The sequence below is a fragment of the Schistocerca americana genome, chromosome 5 (assembly GCF_021461395.2).
Source record: "Schistocerca americana isolate TAMUIC-IGC-003095 chromosome 5, iqSchAmer2.1, whole genome shotgun sequence".
NCBI lineage: Eukaryota > Metazoa > Arthropoda > Insecta > Orthoptera > Acrididae > Schistocerca > Schistocerca americana.
Window position 1 is genome coordinate 98,732,505 of NC_060123.1, and position 20,301 is coordinate 98,752,805.

The following is a 20,301-nucleotide window of genomic DNA, read 5'->3' on the forward strand; positions in this document are numbered from 1 at the left end:
ACTGAAGTAGCTGACTTGAAGAAAGACATCAACTATCTGAGCAATTCTACTAACAAAATTTTGAGAACTCAAGGAATATACTACAACCTTCTACATATTGCTCACACAGGGATTATAAGGATAAGATTAGAATAATTACAGCACACACAGAGGCAGTCAAACAATCACTCTACCCGGACATGGTTTGCAGATTATAGATGTAGATGTAGATGCATCTGCTGGTCGACAGAAGGATGCAATTATTTTACGCCCATACTGATTCTGAGTCTTGCCCAAACAATCTTGTATGCAGCTTAATTGGTATCAACTAATCACTGGTCATGATTGTGCAGCACATCATAAGCCAACTGTCATAAATAAGCTGTCAAAAAAGCAAAACAGCATGATTATGGCCATTTTTGAAATATCTGATGCTACCACTGGGATCTGAGAAAATGACTTAGCACAGTGCAGAATACTAAACTTGTTTGCCACTGAAAACATAGTTACAGTCTCTTAAAATTGTCACCATCTACTGTTGTAATATACTCTGTACATTTAGCATGTTGATCCCACATGGGTACTACATGCCACCCTTTTTGGAACTAAGTCAGTGGGTAACAGCCAAGGGCTGCAACATTTCACTGCATTCTGGCTTCACTATTGGTAACTGGTCTGGTGCAAAGTGTCAGGGACAAAATGGGAGAGGTTGATTAGATGTTGCTTTAATATACTACATTGTGCTGTGTTATACCTCTCATGGTGTGCCAAAGGGCCAATTTATTTTTGGATATTGTCCATTAATTTGGTATATGAAGGGGTACCCAAAAAAAAAAAAAAAAAAAAAAAAATGGAATAACATTGTTGTGGGTGGATCTTATGTAGTATGCATTTCTGCCACTGGGTGTGAATAGTGCCAGTTCAGTGCCACCTGTATTGTTGACCTGGCTTGTTCTGTTCATTTGCAGTGATTTTTTTTGCTAGAACAGTTTTGTTCTTGTTTCATTTTTTATGATGCCAAATTTAAGTGAACAACGTGCAGCTGTTAAATTTTGTTTTCTACTCAGTAAAAATGCTGTTGAATTTGTTTTAATGTTGAAAACAGCTTACCAAGATGATGCTATAGGAAAACTCAAGTGTACAAGTGGTTTGCTTGATTTAAAAATGGCAACATTTTGATTGATAACAAACCTCATAATGGACATCCATTAACTGCCCAAACCCGATGAAAATGTTGAAAAATTTCAGGAACTTATACTCACAGGCCATTGACAGATGACTGATCAACTGTCAGAGATAAGTGGCTTATCTTGGAGCTCAATTCATTGAATTGTAACAGAAGATTTGGGAATAAAAAGGGTTGCTGCCGAGTTTGTTCTTTGAGTTCTGACTGACAATGAAAAGGAATGTCAGGTTGAAACATGTCATGCTTTGAAACAATGGCTTGAAACTGATCCAGATTTTCTGTCACAGGTCAATACTGATGATGAGTCATGGTTTTAGGGTTATGACCCAGAAACAAAGCAACAGTCAAGCCAATTGAAGATGTTATCGTCACCCATCCAAAAAAATGTCATCATGTCAACTCACACATCAAAACAATGCTGATTTTCCATTTTGAAGCCAAGGGCATAGTTCATTCAGAGTTTGTTCCTACAGGTCAGACCATCAATCAAACCTCTTACTTGGAGTTTTAAGAAAATTGTGCAACATTGTTTGTGGAAAAAGACCCAATTTGTGGCAGACAGGAGACTGGTTCTTCCCCCACAACCATCTCTGTCAGACAGTTTTTGGCTAAAAAGGGGCATGGTTCCACTGCCTCACACACCTTACTTGCCTGACCTGGCTCCATACAACTTTTTGTGTATCCATGGGTGAAAAGGGATGTGAAAGGACAATGATTTGACAACATTGAAAAAGCCAAGAAAAAAATGAGGGAGGAGCTGTCAGCCATTTCTAAAGATGACTACAGAAAAATGTTTTGAACAGTGAAGCACTGGTGGGACAAATGTATTATTTGTAATGGAGAGTATTTTGAAGGGGATAAGGTTTTTTGTAAACAATCTGAAAATATATAGCTTTTAAAAAATAATTCTAGTTTATTTGGTTACCCCCTCTTACTTGCTGAAAGCTTGAATACATCTAGTGTCACAGACAGTAACATAATGAGGGAATCCCATGACATTGATCTCTGTAACACCATTGACCCCTCATACCCCAGCAACAAGCTAGTACAGTAGCTAGTACTGCAAGAATAAATCAGCTCCAATGGTTGGCTCTGCAACATCCGCAATGGTGAAATCTCAATTGAAAGATGCTGAAATCAAGCTCCAAATGTATTGTAACATAAGTAACTCTGGAGGAATCATTGGCAGCAGACAGAGAAAATGGAGTTGGTGGTCACCTTTTGGATAGAAAAGTACTTGCATAAACACAAGTCCAAACCTGTGTCCATGACACATCTCTGTTATAATACATAAAATAGGGAAAGGTGACTACACTCCTATAGTAGATTGATGCATGCTGTACAGCAACATGTAACAGAAAATAAAATTCACACTATGTTCCAAGAAAAAGCTCTTTTCCTAGCACATGTACACATCATACACACACAAAACCACACAGACAGCCGAATGCACACTCCTGTGGTTGCAGCAAGACTAATTATTGATATTCAGTTATTGACAACCATTGCCTTATCTGACAGAAGTAGGGATGAGGTAGGGAAGGATGCAAGGGGGGTGGGGGGTGGGGGGGAGGTTTAGTGAAGAAGAGGCAGATTCTTGGACAGATGACTCTGTGGCTGCAAAAGACAACAAGGGTGCAGAGAGTAGAGCGAAAAGAGAGATGTATTCTTTTTCATCCTGTTGTGTGCCACCGAGTCATGTGTCCAAAGATTTGCTTCCTTTCCACTACCCCCTCCTTGCATCCTTCCCTATCACTTCATCCCCACCCCTCAATCAGCTCGAGCAACAGGTTTAAATAATTGGGTATGAATAATTAGTCTTGCCATGACCACATCTGGGTGTCTGTGTGGTTATGTGTATGTGTGAATGTGTGTACTTGTGCTAGAAAAAGAGCTTTTGTTTGAAAGAGAGTGTGAATGCTATTTTCTGACACACATTTCTGTGCTCCACACATCACTCCACTATCAGTGAATAATTGCCTTCCCCTATGTTACATATGGTGCAATCCAGAGATCAGGTGTTGGTTAGGTACAAGAGCTGAGAGGCTGTTCAAATAGCAGATGCACATATATCTGGCTGTCATTGGCTTTTGGGTATGCACAAGGGGACAAACCTGTCTATGTTTGATTCTAAAACATTCTATGTAACCAACAAACTGCAGGTGACAGCCATATCACTAGATGTTGCTAAGTTCACTTCTGATTGAATACGAGGGTGTCAGCAGTAGACCTACTAAGTTCACTTCTGATTGAATATGAGGGTGTCAGCAATAGACCTATCTACTTTTATGGCAGTTTTCACCAAGGGAAGCAAGCACTTCACTCTGCTGTGCCACTAGAGCACCTGTGTTGTTGGATAGTCATTCAAAGCACATCACATGAATTCACAATTGCGAATAAGGACTACCATCATCTGTAGAATGGAATGACAACAATGAAAATTTGTGCTGGACAGGGACTCAAACCTTGATTTCCACTTATTGTGAGCAGTCGCCTTACCATTTAGCTATCCGTGCATGACTCATAGCCAGACCCAAACTTCCATATGCCACCAACCACGTGTCTACAACCTGTACTCATACATCCATTAAGTATATTCCTGTACAGGTCAGACGTTTACTTAAAAGTCACTTCCTGGTATTGGCAGATAAATATGATATTGCAGTGCCTGTGTTATTCTGATTACAATGAAAAGTTCCTAACAGGCATGGCGGCAACAACAGTCATTACAAAACACATCAAATGAATTTGCAATTATGAATAAGATTACCATCAGCTGTGAATGGAATGATGACAATGAAAATTTGTGCCAACAGGGACATATGGAAGTTTGGGTCTGGCTGTGAGTCATGCACTGATAGCCAAATTGCAAGGTGACCACTCGCAATAAGCGGGAAATCCTGATTTGAGGCCCAGTCCGGCATAAATTTTCATTGTCGTCATTCGATTCTACAGTTGATGGTAGTCCTTATTTGCAGTTGCAAATTCAGTTGACGTGTTTCGTAATGGCTGTGGTCACCACAGTGATTGTTCCTTTAGACACTTAATACTGGGCAGTGACATACTATTGCTATAGGTTACCACTGTGATCTGATATTGCTGTAGGTTACCACTGTGATCTGATGGATGCCTTGGTGAGTGCATCTTGAATGTGATTGACTAATTCTGCTACAGTGTCCAGTTACATCTCATTGTGTTGTAATTATTTCCTGCACCTGTGTGAGTACTCAGCCAGCCCAGATTGTGTGGAGCAGTGTACCAGGAACTGTTCCCACCATGACTGTGATGTGAAGATGTCTCAGGTATTAGTTTTCTACCTCTAATGTCTTCTTTGGCAAATACTTTCCATACCATCTGCCCCAAGATGCAGAGACATTTGGTTTAACTCAGATTTGTGCTAGAGGTAAATGTCAGTATCTGGAGGTGCCAAGATAATGACTTTTACTTATTTATTTATTTGTCCACGAGATCTTGTTGGTACATAAAATGCACATAGATGTTGGACATTATTTAACACAATACTGTTGCCATCATTTTAACATCATTAATCTCTTATGGTTACACTACTTACTACTGGTACATAATTTGTATTTGTTCAGTGGTTAAAATGTTACTATGGTTTCAGTGGATAAGACATTACATTATTTTTCATACTGGCAAATTATTATTTATCAAAATACTCTTTCTGACTGTAGAAGCAGTGATCAGTTAGATACATCTTTACTGCAGCTTTGAACCCGGCTATGTTGTTTATTGATTGTATGTTTCTTGGTAGTTTCCTGAACATCTTTTTTCCATGGTGTAGAACTCAATTTTGGCAGAGCTTAGTTTTTATATGATGCATGTGGAGATCCATTTTTTTGCCTTGTGTTGTGAGTGTGTACATCTTCATTTTTGAGGAAGAGTGCAGGATGTTTAGTCGCATACTGCTATATGAATACTGTGGTTTCATACATATGAAGGCATAGAAGTGGGAGGATTTACAGCTTTTTGAAGAGTGGATTTCAATATTTTCTGTGTTTGGCACTTTCTATGATTCTTTTTTGGATTCTAAATAGCTTGATGGTGTTTGAAGAAGCTCCCCAGAGATTGTTTTCTACCTCAGCAGTCTAGTAGTGATCTAGTTGACTCACCACCAGAAAAAATTTCATGGATTTACCTGTGATTCGACTCTCCCCCCCCCCCCCCCCCCCCCCAAAAAAAAAAAAAAAAAAAAAAAAAAAAAAAAAAAAAAAAAAAAAAAAAAAAAAAAAGCACTGCAGGTTTTCAGTACCCTCTGCATCCATGCTTCCTCTTGCAGCACCAAAAGTTTGTGGTCGGTAACTAATGATCTGCTAATCAGGATGGGATCACCAGTGTTGGATGGATATGATAACAGCTGTCCAAACATGCTAATGTACATGTATTCAGGATAATTAGCCAGAATTCATGACTGGTCACATTTAATAAATTAACAGAATAATATTCAAAATATGTTGCAAACAATATATCCCTGCTGTTTTGCAGAAAGTTGATGTCAGTAATGATTATTTCAGCTAAGTAGTATGCTGCTAACTGATGAGCTGTAGATGTTAAAAGCCACAGTAAAGATTTTTGTAAACATGTACATTTTTTATACCAAACTTCAACATTCATCAAAAAGTCTATCTTTCATCAAGTGCTGATAACAATAAATGGTACTGAATTCCACAGCTGTTCTGGCAGCAAGGTCATAAACACTGTATGGAGTAGCAATTAATTTTCAGTTGAACTATATGCAAAATTTCATTACCATTTGTAAAAAGAGAACTCAAAGTACTGCAGGGACAGACTAGGAAAAAACCATAATTTACCATCTGTGTTTTAAATATATTCCCAGTGTTCTCATCGTAGCTACTTTAAAAATTGTGACTGAATAAATCATTTTTATTCTGTTTTTCAGTCATGTTCTATACCTAAATGCTCTGTGTGTTTTTTGTTTCCATTTCACTGTCATAGCCACATAAACCACTAATTACTGTTGTTACACCAAATTATTGACTGTATATAACTGTAATTAAAGAAAAAATGTGGAGTATGATATTGGGAGATTAGCCTAAAGGTGGATGAAATGGTTGATGTTACAGACACAGCAAAAGAAAGAGTATAATGTATTTTGTGTGAAGTATTTAGTCAGCTTTATGGAAGATGTGTGCTGCATTTATGAATACTGATCAAAAGGAAACACAGAAACATTCGGACAATTTAAGACAGACTTCAATTGTGCCAATTTGTTATTGTAAAAGGAAATCAGCCTGATACTTTCCAAAGAAATAACTTCAGAACTTGTCAAGAGTGATTCAGAGAAAAATTGGAAATCTAATCCAGATGTGGACAGAGCTCTGAATCAAGGACCTCTCTTGTGCAAGTCCCTACAATTCAAGTCTTCTGGATAACTGATTGCAAAACAAAAATATAAAAATTGGTTTAAACAGGACATTGAATCTTTCCACAAAGGTGGCATGGCAATGACAAAACACCTTATGGAAGGCAACTGTTCACATTCCAGTCAAATTTTTGACTAAAAAATGTTTAGAGTGCAGTGAAAAGAAAATATACGTTTTGCCGACATTCTGAGTGTATAATGTACCTGATGGAGCGAAGTGACACAAAAGAAGGTAAAATGCTAAATGAATCCGTTTAAAAAATTAAAAAAAAATACATCTTTCACTGCCAGACCTAGAAAATCTCAATTTATTCCTGTACTATCAGCTCAAATGGTACCGTCAAAGGAGGGAATCAGAATTACATACCAAAAAACAATGTAAATCTGGCACAATTAATGTAAAAAGACAATAGATACTTTATTTATGGCTACATTACCTGAGATTTGTTGGGAACATGTCCACAAGGACAGCTAAACTTGTGATGTGGCTCACGCCAGTAAAGGACACAAAAAGAGCCAAACACGCCAAAGCAGCTGATGGACTGTATGTCCAGTAAACCGAAATTGAACACACAGCAGCACCAATGTATCCAGTAACTAGAAATAAATGGAAGCAAGGATAAATGTTGTTATCATTTGTGATAGCCAACAAAGACTAGATTATACAAAAGAGAACATACACATGTATTGCAAATATGTTTCCAAACTTTATCTGACATTTTCACAGCATGTACAATTGTCTGAATTTCCCACATCTTGCAACTGTTTCCTTTTGGTTTGTTCTTTCTCCCCTTCTCTCTTCTATCCTTTTATGCTCATTTTTTTATTTCTGTCTTCTTTACTTTTCACTGTAAACTTGAACATACCCATAAATCAAGGAATTGCTATAATTTATACTTTTTTGTACTCTTTTATAAGCCATGTTTTACCTGCGATTTGGAAAATATCATTTTCGCCAAAGCTCCCTGGAAGGGCTAAAAGAATTTTTGTATTACCTGCTGTGTTCTTTTATTCAAATTTTCTTCATATTACCCATAGTGTATTTTCAGTTGCCACCTTCTTTCACTTCCTTCTGCATGCCCCATTCCTTCTTTAAAACTGTAAGTTTGGAAAACCCAAGAGTTCCTTGGCATTTTTTGCTATATTGGCATTAGACATGTTTATATGCTTAATGTAGTGTCTCCTAACACTGGAGATGTCATCAGAGGCTACAAAGACTCAGATAGTAGTTTCAAACTGAAACAAACTGACCATATTTCTGTCCCTAATATTTTGACTCCTAATGATGGAGACATCATCAGAGGCTTTGCAGACTCACATAGTAGTTTCAAACTTGTATAAGTTTGAAGCTACAATGAGTCTTTACAGCCTCTGATGATGTCTCCAACATTAGAAGATAAATGTCAGTCACAGCAACATGCCATGGACCAAAATCATCACCAAGAACATGTAACACCCATGAAAGGCTGCATTGTATGATCAAACCCGAGGTTATTATAACTCCCAAATGTGTACGCCTGCTCTTATTTTAATTAATGAATGGTTCATATATGCTATAATAACATAAAATATCTTATACCTATATATAAATACTGACATAATGATACTGTCTATGTGGAATAAAACTATCTGAAATATGAGTGTTGTTTCTGAATATGTCAAATTCATGGTTGATTTATACAATGCAAATTTTCTCATAGGATAATCAGATCTAATGTCAAATTAAAGATATTTTATACTTACCCATAGTCATTTTCTTCCCCATATATTTAACAATGTAACTGGCAAGCAGAAAAAACACGGTTTGAGAACATGCAACAATGATGTTGTTTATGTACACAGTGTTTTTAATCATAGCCTGAAAAACATTGAAAACAGAAAAATAATTTGAGGTAGAACTTCCTCATACGCGGGCCCTCTAGTAGTTACTTTATTATTTCATTATCAATAATGCACATCATTCTCATAATAGGTCTATCAAAAAATGACCAAAACCTTTCTGGGTTATTCTTCAGATTCTACTCAAAAAACAGAATTCTGTAAATATACTATATTATAAGAATGTGCTCAAAAAACAATAAACTTTTTTCACCTGAGTTAATGCCTTGGCTTCTATTACAGAGTTAATAAACAAACTATATAATGTATACTCTATATACAAAAATAGCTGACTGCTTGCTCTGGTTGCTCTCTCCAATTACTATGTGACCGCACCAAAAACTTTGACCTACAGTCCCAGAAGACATTATCCAACATCTCTCATCTTGATATGAAGGATTGATTGAAAAACAGATAGAACTTTATTCAGCTGGTGGGGTCACCATAACAAATAGTGCAACAAGATGTATTGAGGAGTATAGCCATATTTCCTGTCTGACTACCTGAACATCACTGCAACACCATTTCTCCACCCCAAAATTGGAACACTATTAATTTAACCAAAGATCATATGTTACTCAAATATTTTATGTATATTTCAAGCTCATGGATTGTGAAAAGTACAGGGTATCCATAAGTAAAGTTCCAATTACAAATTGCTGTAGAAAGACAACCACTGCTCAGAATGTCATCAAAGTTGAGCAGCATATTTCTGATGCTGGTAAAAGTCATGGGAGAAAAAAAATATAACACTTGAGCAGTATATGACACTGTAAGCATCAGAGTGAGCACCCCAAGAGATGTGCAGCACCCAGCTGTTCCTCAGTTTGAATATGAGGTGCCCAACGTGACTGTCTCCATGAAGGATCACACACTGCTGGTAAAGCTCTTTTATAAGAGTGGTGTTTGTGAGCCAGTAGCCCTGTAGAAAGTCTGTACACCCAAGGATATGGAAGAAGGCATTGGTTCAAAGCCTGCTAAGTGTCTGGAGAAAATGATCACGAAGTTGGAGTTGATCTGATGTCTGTTGAAGATGTGGCCACAGCACTGCAGGAGGGGCTGAGAAGTGGTGTGCAAACATGCAAAGCAGAGGAATTGCATAAACACTGGACATGCCTGCAAGCATGGTGCACAAAATCCTATGAAACATCCTGCATTGCTATCCATACAGAATCACCCATGTTCATGAGTTGCTTGCTGCTGACCTGCCACCAAGACAAATATTTGCTCTGGAATTTATTGCTCCAGTGAATGTGGACACTGAGTGGCCGTGAAACATTCTACGGACAGCCAAAGCTCATTTCCATTTCCAAGAACATTCCAATATGCAGAACTGCAGAATATGGGCAAAGGAAAATCTGCAGCCACATCATCCCATACCACTGCATTCCACAAATGTGGCTATCTGATGCAGGTTGATGGCACTGTTTATTATGGGACCATATTTTTCCAAGGAGATGAATCCTGCAGGTCCTGTTATCTGTGCTGTAACTGGTAAATGCTATGAGAGTGTTTTGCACACCATTGTCATTTTCACCTTTCAACAGCATGGATGTGTGTGTAGGATCATTTTTATGCAAGGTGGTGCCCCTCTGTGCATTTCAAAGCCAGTGAAGTAGCTGCTGCAGAGGCTTTGCTTTTCACCTTTCAACAGCATGGATGTGTGTGTAGGATCATTTTTATGCAAGGTGGTGCCCCTCTGTGCATTTCAAAGCCAGTGAAGTAGCTGCTGCAGAGGCTTTGCTTTTTATCTTTTTCTTTTCTTTTGCTTCAGAACAATTAAAAACCAATTTTTTCCATCTGATATGGTACGACCTTCCCATGGTGGATGGGCTTATCTAACAAACAGTGGCACAACTGCTGACTGCCAAAACTGTGCAGTCATGCACATTGAACAGTGTGGATGGTGTAATGTGCATCTTAAATCATAACCATTGTACTGTGGACCATCTGTCATTTGTAGCTAACTTCATTTACTTTAAGATGCTTACAGCACAAGCTATTGGTAAAATGTTCCCCCCATGCCAATAATATGCTGCTCAAGTTTTATGTCATTCTGAGCAGCGATTCTCCATCCACAACATTTTGAAACTGGAATTTTAATTATGGACATGCTGCATACATTCAACATAGTTGAGAATAATAACCTTACACAGTGATGAAATGTTGATTTCCACTCTTTTCTAATAGTCTCAGTTTCAGTTTATTGAGCACCCGTTTTATCATGTACAATGATATGGGATTTGTCATATGTTACATACAGAAAAAATATGAATAACAACATATTATGTAAAAACTATCAGTGAATAATCTGAATTAAATATATGGGCAAAACAATTATAGCTTACATGATATAAATTTGTAACAATATAGGACACAAATAGGTTACATATATTCTGTGTATAATGGACAGCAACAAGAAACAATGATTATAACACTCTATATTGACAGATTAATTAATTTTTGTGTGTACATAAAAGAGTCTACCCCACGACACAAGTTTGTATATGAGTAACTTATAAGATAGGTGAAGGCACGCTATCTTTCTGAAGAATTCATATATTCACTAACACTGTAAAAACTATTACTGATTAACATTCTTTTGAGTTCACTTTTAAAACTGCTGAATCCTTTTTATTTTTAAGGGAAGAGCACTATAGAGAATTTTTGGGTGGTATATTGCACTCTCGTTGTATTGGGCTTTCTTATGCACTTCTCTGTGAAATTCATTACTCTGTCTTGTTGTATAGTCATGGAACTCACTGTTTAAAGAAGAAAACTGGGGGTGAGACTTTAGAAAGCATATACTTTCATAGATGTAAATGGATGGAAGAGTCATGATTTTATATTCCTTGAAAATTTCCCTACATGGATCTCTAGGTGCAGCTCCTTTTATGATTCTTATCGCTCGTTTTTGAATAATAAAGGAGCGTTTTGCCTGACTTGAATTGCCCCAAAATATGACACCATATCGCAAAAGACTATGCATAAATGCATAATATGTACACAATACTGTTTGATCACTGCAGCAATTTTTGAGCATTCTAAATACATAGCAACATTTACTTAACTTTTTATTGAGCACATCTATATGCTTGTCCCATTTTAGATGCTCATCTAACCAAATTCCTAAGAATTTTGTATTTGGCGTTTGTAGTATATTCTGTTGGCCTAGCTTCACAGTTATATTGGGCTTCATATTATTTGAAACATGTCTGTAATTCATCCATAATGTTTTCCCCTCATTCACAAATAAACTGTTGTCCCTGAACCATTTACTTGCTTCAACTGCTGTTGTTTCAATTTTGCTGTTAAGGTCAGTCTCATTCTGAGCTTTAATAAAGAGACTTGTATCATCAGCAAAAAGTACACAATCAGCTTGTGTTAAATAGTTTGGCAAGTCATTTATTTAAGAGAAATAGATTCAAGGCTATACAATTAAATTAGCATTTGGATGAAATGCCACCTATATTTCTAGTCAGCTTCTGCAAAACCCCATGGGTAAACATCGGGATTTTCTTTATAATTAGACAAAAAACTTGAAATTAATTTTGAAAACCTAACTGTTGTTGAAAATGTATGGATCTTGTGAAAGAGTGCTATCTCATTGCATGTAAGAGAAACAGACATGATAAATATGGACTGAGAATGTTTATAGTTTGTAATTCTAAGTGTTGTATTGTTCATGGATCAGAAGTTTAAACTGATAAATGATCACAAGACTATCCATATTACCACTTTCAGAGGTTGCTTGGTGATATTTATGATAAAGACTGTACTATTTAAGAATGGATTTTATAGCTTGCCCACATTCTTTTCTGTTTTCTTCACAAAGACTGTAGAAGCACATAAGCATAGCAAGAATGAAATGATGAACAAAACCATTATATCAGAAAAACTAGGGAAGCCTGACCCTACATCAGTGAAGAGGAATCATCTTACTTGTTGGGTGTGGAAAGACATGATATATGTACAAAAAATGACAATTTCTGATGTTCCTGTCCATACATAAAGGATATTATCAAAATAAAATCAAAATCAGGTGTCTTTCCTGGTAATACATACATATGGTAAAATGTATGTATGTATGTATATTCCACATATCCTCATAAACTACTGGACTTATTTCAACTAGACTTGGTTCTCATAGCTCTTGCTGACAGCCAACAATTGCTCTGGGGGTAAGAACTACCTACAGTATCTTTCATAATTCAGGGGGCATAATGTCATAAGCAATGAGATGTGTGAAAAATTTTTGCATTATGCATGATGTTTAAATTAATCACTTTGTGCTGCTAACTCTATTCACAATAAATTTTTCAGACAGTATCCACATACACAACTAAATGCACCTACAAAATTATATCATGATACCTCAAATAATTAAGGAAATATGATATCATAAACACTGAGAAGCATGAAAAACTGCCACATTGTGCATGATGTTTAAATTTATTACTTCTTTTCTACTACTGGTACCTCTATTCACAACACATTTTGTAAACAATATCTACATATACCATTGAAGGTGCATGCAAAATTATATAACTGCAAAACACATAGTTCAGGAGATATCATATTACAAACATTGAGATGTTGCAAAACTAGCATTTGTTTGAAAAAGACCACAAACTACCCAGACTATATTCATGCAGTGTTTGATCATTAGAGCACTTCCAACAAACTTTAAAGATCATGTCAAACCATTTCTAAACTTCTTCAAACACGAATAACCTGAATTTTTTCCAGTTTTTTGGTGCCCTTCATTGATCCAGTGAACTATGAAAAGCTACTGCTGGAAGGGGAGCAATATCTTTTGCATAATTGCTGTAGACACTCAAAGGTATCTCATCTGGTCCAGTTGCCTTTCCACTGCTGAGCAGTTTTGGTTAATTTTTTATTATCTAATCACTTATCTCAATATCTTGCATTTTGCCATTCATGTGGACAAATGATTTAAAAAAAAAAGTATTACTGTCTTCCAGGGTGAAACATTTTTGGAATATCACATGAAGTACTTTGTCCTCCTCTCTGTCATATTCTGTTTTGTCCCATTACAGTCACTGAGTGATTGAATAGATGCTTTGAATTTGCTGACTGGCCTTACATAACACTAAAACTTCTAAGGCTTCAGATTGTGTGACAAAAAGTTACTTTCAAATTCACTGAATGCTTCTTACATCGCTCTCCTCATGCTCATTTTTGCTTCTTTCAGCTTTTGTTTGTTTATAAAACTTGAATTTTGCTTAAATCAGAAATAAAGTTCTCTTTGCTTTCACACCAACTCTCTAACACTGCTACCGATCTACAGTGGATCTTTTCCATCTCTGCATACTAGACCTCCCAGTCTGTTCCAAAAAAGAGTTGTATGATAGACTCTAGGTACAATATTGCACATGGCAAACCAAGTCAATACCTGTTGCTGGCTGCCTTCACCAATCCAGCCAAGCACCTGAGAGAACCAGGGATGGCCTCTGAAACCAGGCAGTAGGTTTACTTTGCAGCAATATGAGCCACTACTTGCAACCATATGCACCCAGTGTAGCCAATAACCACCAGCAGAGCCACCTCCATATTTTGGATGAAACCCTCCAGCAAGCGTACTATGTGTACACTGGCCATCTTTCCTGCCTGCCTGTTATTTCCCTGTTGGGCTCAATTACCTGCCTAACGGTGGAGTTCCTTATTATGAACAAAGTCATTCTTTGTGATTGTCTAGACTTAGCAGGAAAATAGACCACAGGCCAAACAGATAAGATACTATGTGATGGGTCAGATGTATTACCAACAAGCGACAACACCTTTCACCTATTGCTATGACATAAGAGGCCAGCTGTATGTCCAGTTTTCACTTTTGCCTTCTGCCCAAGTCTGTCAGAATGCACAATGGACATGAATGGATGCAAGTGATCAGACAGGATGCTTACGTAGTATCCAGATGTATCACTCCAACTTCACACACCCCACACCTTCACAGAGTCTCCACCAACTTGAACAGTCCTCTGCTGTCATGAGGTTGTCTCCATACCCGTACATGTCCATTCGCTCTATAGAATTTGAAACCAGACTCATCTGACCTGGCAACATGTTTCCAGTCATCAACAGTCCAATGTTGGCATTGACAGGCCCAAGCGAGACATACAGCTTTGTGTCATTCAGTCATCAATGGTACACGAGTGGACCCCTTCAGCTCTGGAAGCCCAAATCGATGATGTTTCATTGTATGGTTCGTCCTCTGACACTTCTTGATGACCCAGCATTGAAATCTGCATCAATTTGCAGAAGGGTTGCACTTCTGTCATGTTGAACAATGCTCTTCAGCTGTCATTGGTGCCATTCTTGCAGGATCTTTTTCCAGCTGCAATGGTGTCAGAGATTTGATGTTTTACTGGATTCCTGATATTCACGGTAGACTCATGAATTGGTTGTATGGGAAAATCCCTATTTCATCACTACCTTGGAGAAGCTGTGTCCCATCGCTCATGCGCCAACTATAACATCACATTCAAACTCATGTAAATCTTGATAACCTGCCATTGTTGCAGCAGTAACCTATCTAACAACTGTGCCAGACACTTGTGGTCTTATATAGGTGTTGCCAACCACAGTGCAGTATTATGCCTGTTTACATATCTCTGTAGTTGAACACACATGCCTATACCAATTTCTATGGCATTTCAGTGTTGTTCTTAGCAACAAGCTGAAAAATGTAATTAATAATGAATAAACTTGAAAAAAAAAAAAAAAACAGTGAAGTCATTCCTATATGCTAAATGGATTTCAGAGTGAAATGTATGTTCTCGAAACTTTAACAAAAGCCCGTACCAAGCTACTGAGCGTCTCTCCTGCAGAGTCTTCCACTGGAGTTTATCTATCATCTCCGTAATGCTTTTGTGATTACTAAATGATCCAGTAACGAAACACGCTGCTCTTTGTTGGATCTTCTCTATCTCTTCTATCGACCCTAACTGGTACGGATTCCACACTGCTGAGCAGTATTCAAGCAGTGGGCGAACAAGCATGATACTCATGTATGTATAATTTTTCTGTCAATGTGACTTAGAATCTGTGTCAACATCAGGTGATGGTACTGATCATGTTTATGGTAATCAAATTTGTGGATCATTCACTGTGTGGAAATTTAAACCTTGCCATATATACTCTTGTTATATCATGTACATATAAATTAAAAACTCAACACCAGTAAATTAATATAGAATAGTACTAGATGAACATCTGTAGGAGCTAATGAACATTACCACTCCACATGACTCTTCATTGGTAGCTGTGGAATAGTTGGAAACTCCAGTAAATGATATCATTTCACAGACCGATGCAATTTCATCAGTTTTGTTTGTATATTTTTGGTGCTCTTTGTATTCTTCTGCTGATGCAAACATCTGTGGCACCCAGAGACGTATTGTATTTGAGCTGAAAATATTAAAAGCTTTCACTGAAAATCTTTGGAGAGAAATAGTTTTTATCATTAACAAAATCAAAAGCTGAAATGAAAAGGAACAAATGGCATTTAAATGCAAGTGGGAAGTAATTAAAATTCTTTCCAATAGTGATTGTCATTTGCCATCAGGAGAGAAGTATCAACTAATAACTGATGAAAACCACACAGATCGTAAGAAGTAAAATCTGAAACTAACAGAAAATATTTTAACTAGGTTTACAGCCAGAATAAAATTAAAGGAAGAAACATGGAGAAAAGATAACAAACATTTCATCACAAAGAGAAGAAGTGTTGTTATCATCCTTGTTTGATCTTACAGCCACGGCTGTCAAATGAGACAGATATTGTTTCCCCAGTTTTAAACCTCTATTTTATTTTAATTCAAATTCTGTGTTTTAGACTGTGTACAATACCATTATAATCCATTATAGCTTAGTTAATATTTTTGAACATATCTACATCTACATCTACATCCATACTCCGCAAGCCACCTGACGGTGTGTGGCGGAGGTTACCTTGAGTACCTCTATCTGTTCTCCCTTCTATTCCAGTCTCGTATTGTTCGTGGAAAGAAGGATTGTCGGTATGCTTCTGTGTGGGCTCTAATCTCTCTGATTTTATCCTCATGGTCACTTTGCGAGATATACGTAGGAGGGAGCAATATACTGCTTGACTCTTTGGTGAATGTATGTTCTCGAAACTTTAACAAAAGCCCGTACCAAGCTACTGAGCGTCTCTCCTGCAGAGTCTTCCACTGGAGTTTATCTATCATCTCCGTAATGCTTTTGTGATTACTAAATGATCCAGTAACGAAACACGCTGCTCTTTGTTGGATCTTCTCTATCTCTTCTATCGACCCTAACTGGTACGGATTCCACACTGCTGAGCAGTATTCAAGCAGTGGGCGAACAAGCTTACTGTAACCTACTTCCTTTGTTTTTGGATTGCATTTCGTTAGGATTCTTCCAATGAATCTCAGTCTGGCATCTGCTTTAACGACGATCAACTTTATATGATCATTCCATTTTAAATCACTCCTAATGCGTACTCCCAGATAATTTATGGAATTAACTGCTTCCAGTTGCTGACCTGCTATTTTGTAGCTAAATGATAAGGGATCTATATTCCTATGTATTCGCAGCACATTTCACTTGTCTACATTGAGATTCAATTGCCATTCCCTGGACCATGCGTCAATTCGCTGCAGATCCTCCTGCATTTCAGTACTATTTTCCATTGTTACAACCTCTCGATACACCACAGCATCATCTGCAAAAAGCCTCAGTGAACTTCCGATGTCATCCACAAGGTCATTTATGGATATTGTGAATAGCAACGGTCCTATGACACTCCCCTGCTGCACACCTGAAATGACATTCTGCGTTCTGTTATCTAGGAACTCTTCAATCCAATCACACAATTGGTCTGATAGTCCATATGTTCTTACTTTGTTCATTAAACAACTGTGGGGAACTGTATCGAATGCCTTGTGGAAGTCAAGAAACACGGCATCTACCTGCAAATCCCATGTCTATGGCCCTCTGAGTCTCGTGGATGAATAGTGCAAGCTGGGTTTCACACGACCGTCTTTCTCGAAACCCATGCTGATTCCTACAAAGTAGATTTCTAGTCTCCAGAAAAGTCATTATACTCGAACATAATACGTGTTCCAAAATTCTACAACTGATCGACGTTAGAGATATAGGTCTATAGTTCTGCACATCTGTTCGACATCCCTTCTTGAAAACGGGGATGACCTGTGCCCTTTTCCAATCCTTTGGAATGCAACGCTCTTCTAGAGACCTACAGTACACCGCTGCAAGAAGGGGGGCAAGTTCCTTCACGTACTCTGTGTAAAATCGAACTGGTATCTCATCAGGTCCAGCGGCCTTTCCTCTTTTGAGCGATTTTAATTGTTTCTGTATCCCTCTGTCAGCTATTTCCATATCTACCATTTTGTCATCTGCGCGACAATCTAGAGAAGGAACTACAGTGCAGTCTTCCTCTGTGAAACAGCTTTGGAAAAAGACAGTTAGTATTTCGGCCTTTAGTCTGTCATCCTCTGTTTCAGTACCATTCTGGTCACAGAGTGTCTGGACATTTGTTTTGATCCACCTACCACTTTGACATAAGACCAAAATTTCTTAGGATATTCTGCCAAGTCAGTTCATAGAACTTTACTTTCGAATTCAATGAACGCCTCTCACATAGCCCTCCTCACACTACATTTTGCTTCGCGTAATTTTTGTTTGTCTGCAAGGCTTTGGCTATGTTTATATTTGCTGTGAAGTTCCCTTTGGTTCCGCAGCAGTTTTCTAACTCGGTTGTTGTATCACGGTGGCTCTTTTCCATCTCTTATAATCTTGCTTGGCACATACTCATCTAATGCATATTGTACGATGGTTTTGAACTTTGTCCACTGATCCTCAACACTATCTATACTTGAGACAAAACTTTTGTGTTGAGCCATCAGGTACTCTGAAATCTGCTTTTTGTCACTTTTGCTAAATAGAAAAATCTTCCTACCTTTTTTAATATTTCTATTTATGACTGAAATCATCGATGCAGTAACCACTTTATGATCGTTGATTCCCTGTTCTGCGTTAACTGTTTCAAATAGTTCGGGTCTGTTTGTCACCAGAAGGTCTAATATGTTATCGCCACAAGTCGGTTCTCTGTTTAACTGCTCAAGGTAGTTTTCAGATAAAGCACTTAAAAAATTTCACTGGATTCTTTGTCCCTGCCACCCGTTATGAACGTTTGAGTCTCCCAATCTATATCCGGCAAATTAAAATCTCCATCAAGAACTATAACATGGTGGGGAAATCAACTCAAAATATTTTCCAAATTATCCTTCAGGTGCTCAGCCACAACAGCTGCTGAACCAGGGGGGCCTATAGAGACATCCAATTACCATGTCTGAGCCTGCTTTAACCGTGACCTTCACCCAAATTATTTCACATTTCGAATCTCCGTCAATTTCCTTCGATACTATTGCACTTCTTATTGCTATAAACACGCCTCCCCCTTCACTGTCCAGCCTGTCTCTGCGGTATATATTCCAATCTGAGTTCAGGATTTCATTACTGTTTACGTCTGGTTTCAGCCAGCTTTCTGTCCCTAGTACTATATGGGCATTGTGACCATTTATTAATAAGAGCAGTTCTAGGACCTTTCTATACACGCTCCTGCAGTTTACTATTAGCACATTAATATTGTTATTCCCTGTTGCATTTTGCCTACTCCTACCTTGCCGCGTCTCAGGAGGTGTCTTGTTGGGCCTAGGGAGGGAATTCTCTAACCTAAAAAACCCACATGTGCACTCCACATGTACTCCGCTACTCTTGTAGCCACTTCCGGCGTGTAGTCCACGCCTGACCTATTCAGGGGGACCCTACATTTCTCCACCCGATGGTGGAGGTCGAGAAATTTGCACCCCAGATCTCCACAGAATCGCCTGAGCCTCTGGTTTAAGCCTTCTACTTGGCTCCAAACCAGAGGACCACGATTGGTTCTGGGAACGATACTACAAATAGTTAGCTCAGATTCCCACCCCGCGAGCGAGGCTTTCCGCCTTCACCAATTCCACCAACTGCCTGTACGATCTGAGGATGACCTCTGAACCCAGACGGCAGGAGTCACTGGTGCCGATATGAGCAACAATTTGACAATTTGCAGTCAGGTGCACCCAGTGCTCTCTATCGCCGCCAGCAGGGCCTCCTCCACATCTCAGATGAGACCCCCCGGCAAGCAGACAGAGTGAACACTGGCCTTCTTCCCCGACCTTTCCGCTATTTCCCCACATACAGGCTATGTAGTATACAACAACATTTTTTAAAAATTTAAAACATAATTGTAAAATGTTAGATAATGTACAAGGTGCTCTAAATTTTTAAGATTAATGTATTTCTCCCATGCTAACATAAACACAGTTGCGGCATTAGTCTCGGGTAGGGCACAGCAACCACCCACAGGGTACACTGGCCAGCCACCTACATTAATTTTGCAGTTGGCCACTGCAAAAGTGCTCTGGCATAGTGTTTTGCAACACAGCAATCTGCTGTAGTGGTGGGCTAGATTGCTACATGCTGTAGTGTAAAGCAACATTTCACAGCTGACTACATTAGGGGAACCGATCCCCTGTCACAATACTCCAAGCCAGGCCAGGTATATATGCCCCAGTTCAGATAGTAACTTCAATGCACTGGTGCCATGCATTTGTCTGGTGCAGCTTCCATGCCAGTCATCAGTAGCTTCACCAAACAGCACCATGTACTAGGAAAGCCGTTAACCTAAGAGCTGTCAGCTAGCCCTGATGATTTGAGGCCTCTCATTGGGTGCCACTTTCTGACTGGCCAGCCAGCCTTCAAGAGTTCTGGGATTGACATATGGCTT

At 38.4% G+C, this 20,301-nt stretch overlaps 1 protein-coding gene across 1 annotated transcript in view; it reads right to left on the reverse strand.

Moving 5' to 3' along the window:
• LOC124616219 (synaptic vesicle glycoprotein 2B-like) overlaps nucleotides 1–20,301 on the reverse strand; it is a 277,727-nt gene that overhangs the window by 43,599 nt on the left and 213,827 nt on the right. Inside the window, exons 8-10 of the mRNA XM_047144521.1 lie at nucleotides 15,707–15,878; nucleotides 8,313–8,427; nucleotides 7,007–7,166 (exon numbers count right to left, since the gene is read on the reverse strand). Coding sequence (XP_047000477.1) covers nucleotides 7,007–7,166; nucleotides 8,313–8,427; nucleotides 15,707–15,878 — 447 coding nt within the window. The remainder of the gene's footprint in view (nucleotides 1–7,006; nucleotides 7,167–8,312; nucleotides 8,428–15,706; nucleotides 15,879–20,301) is intronic.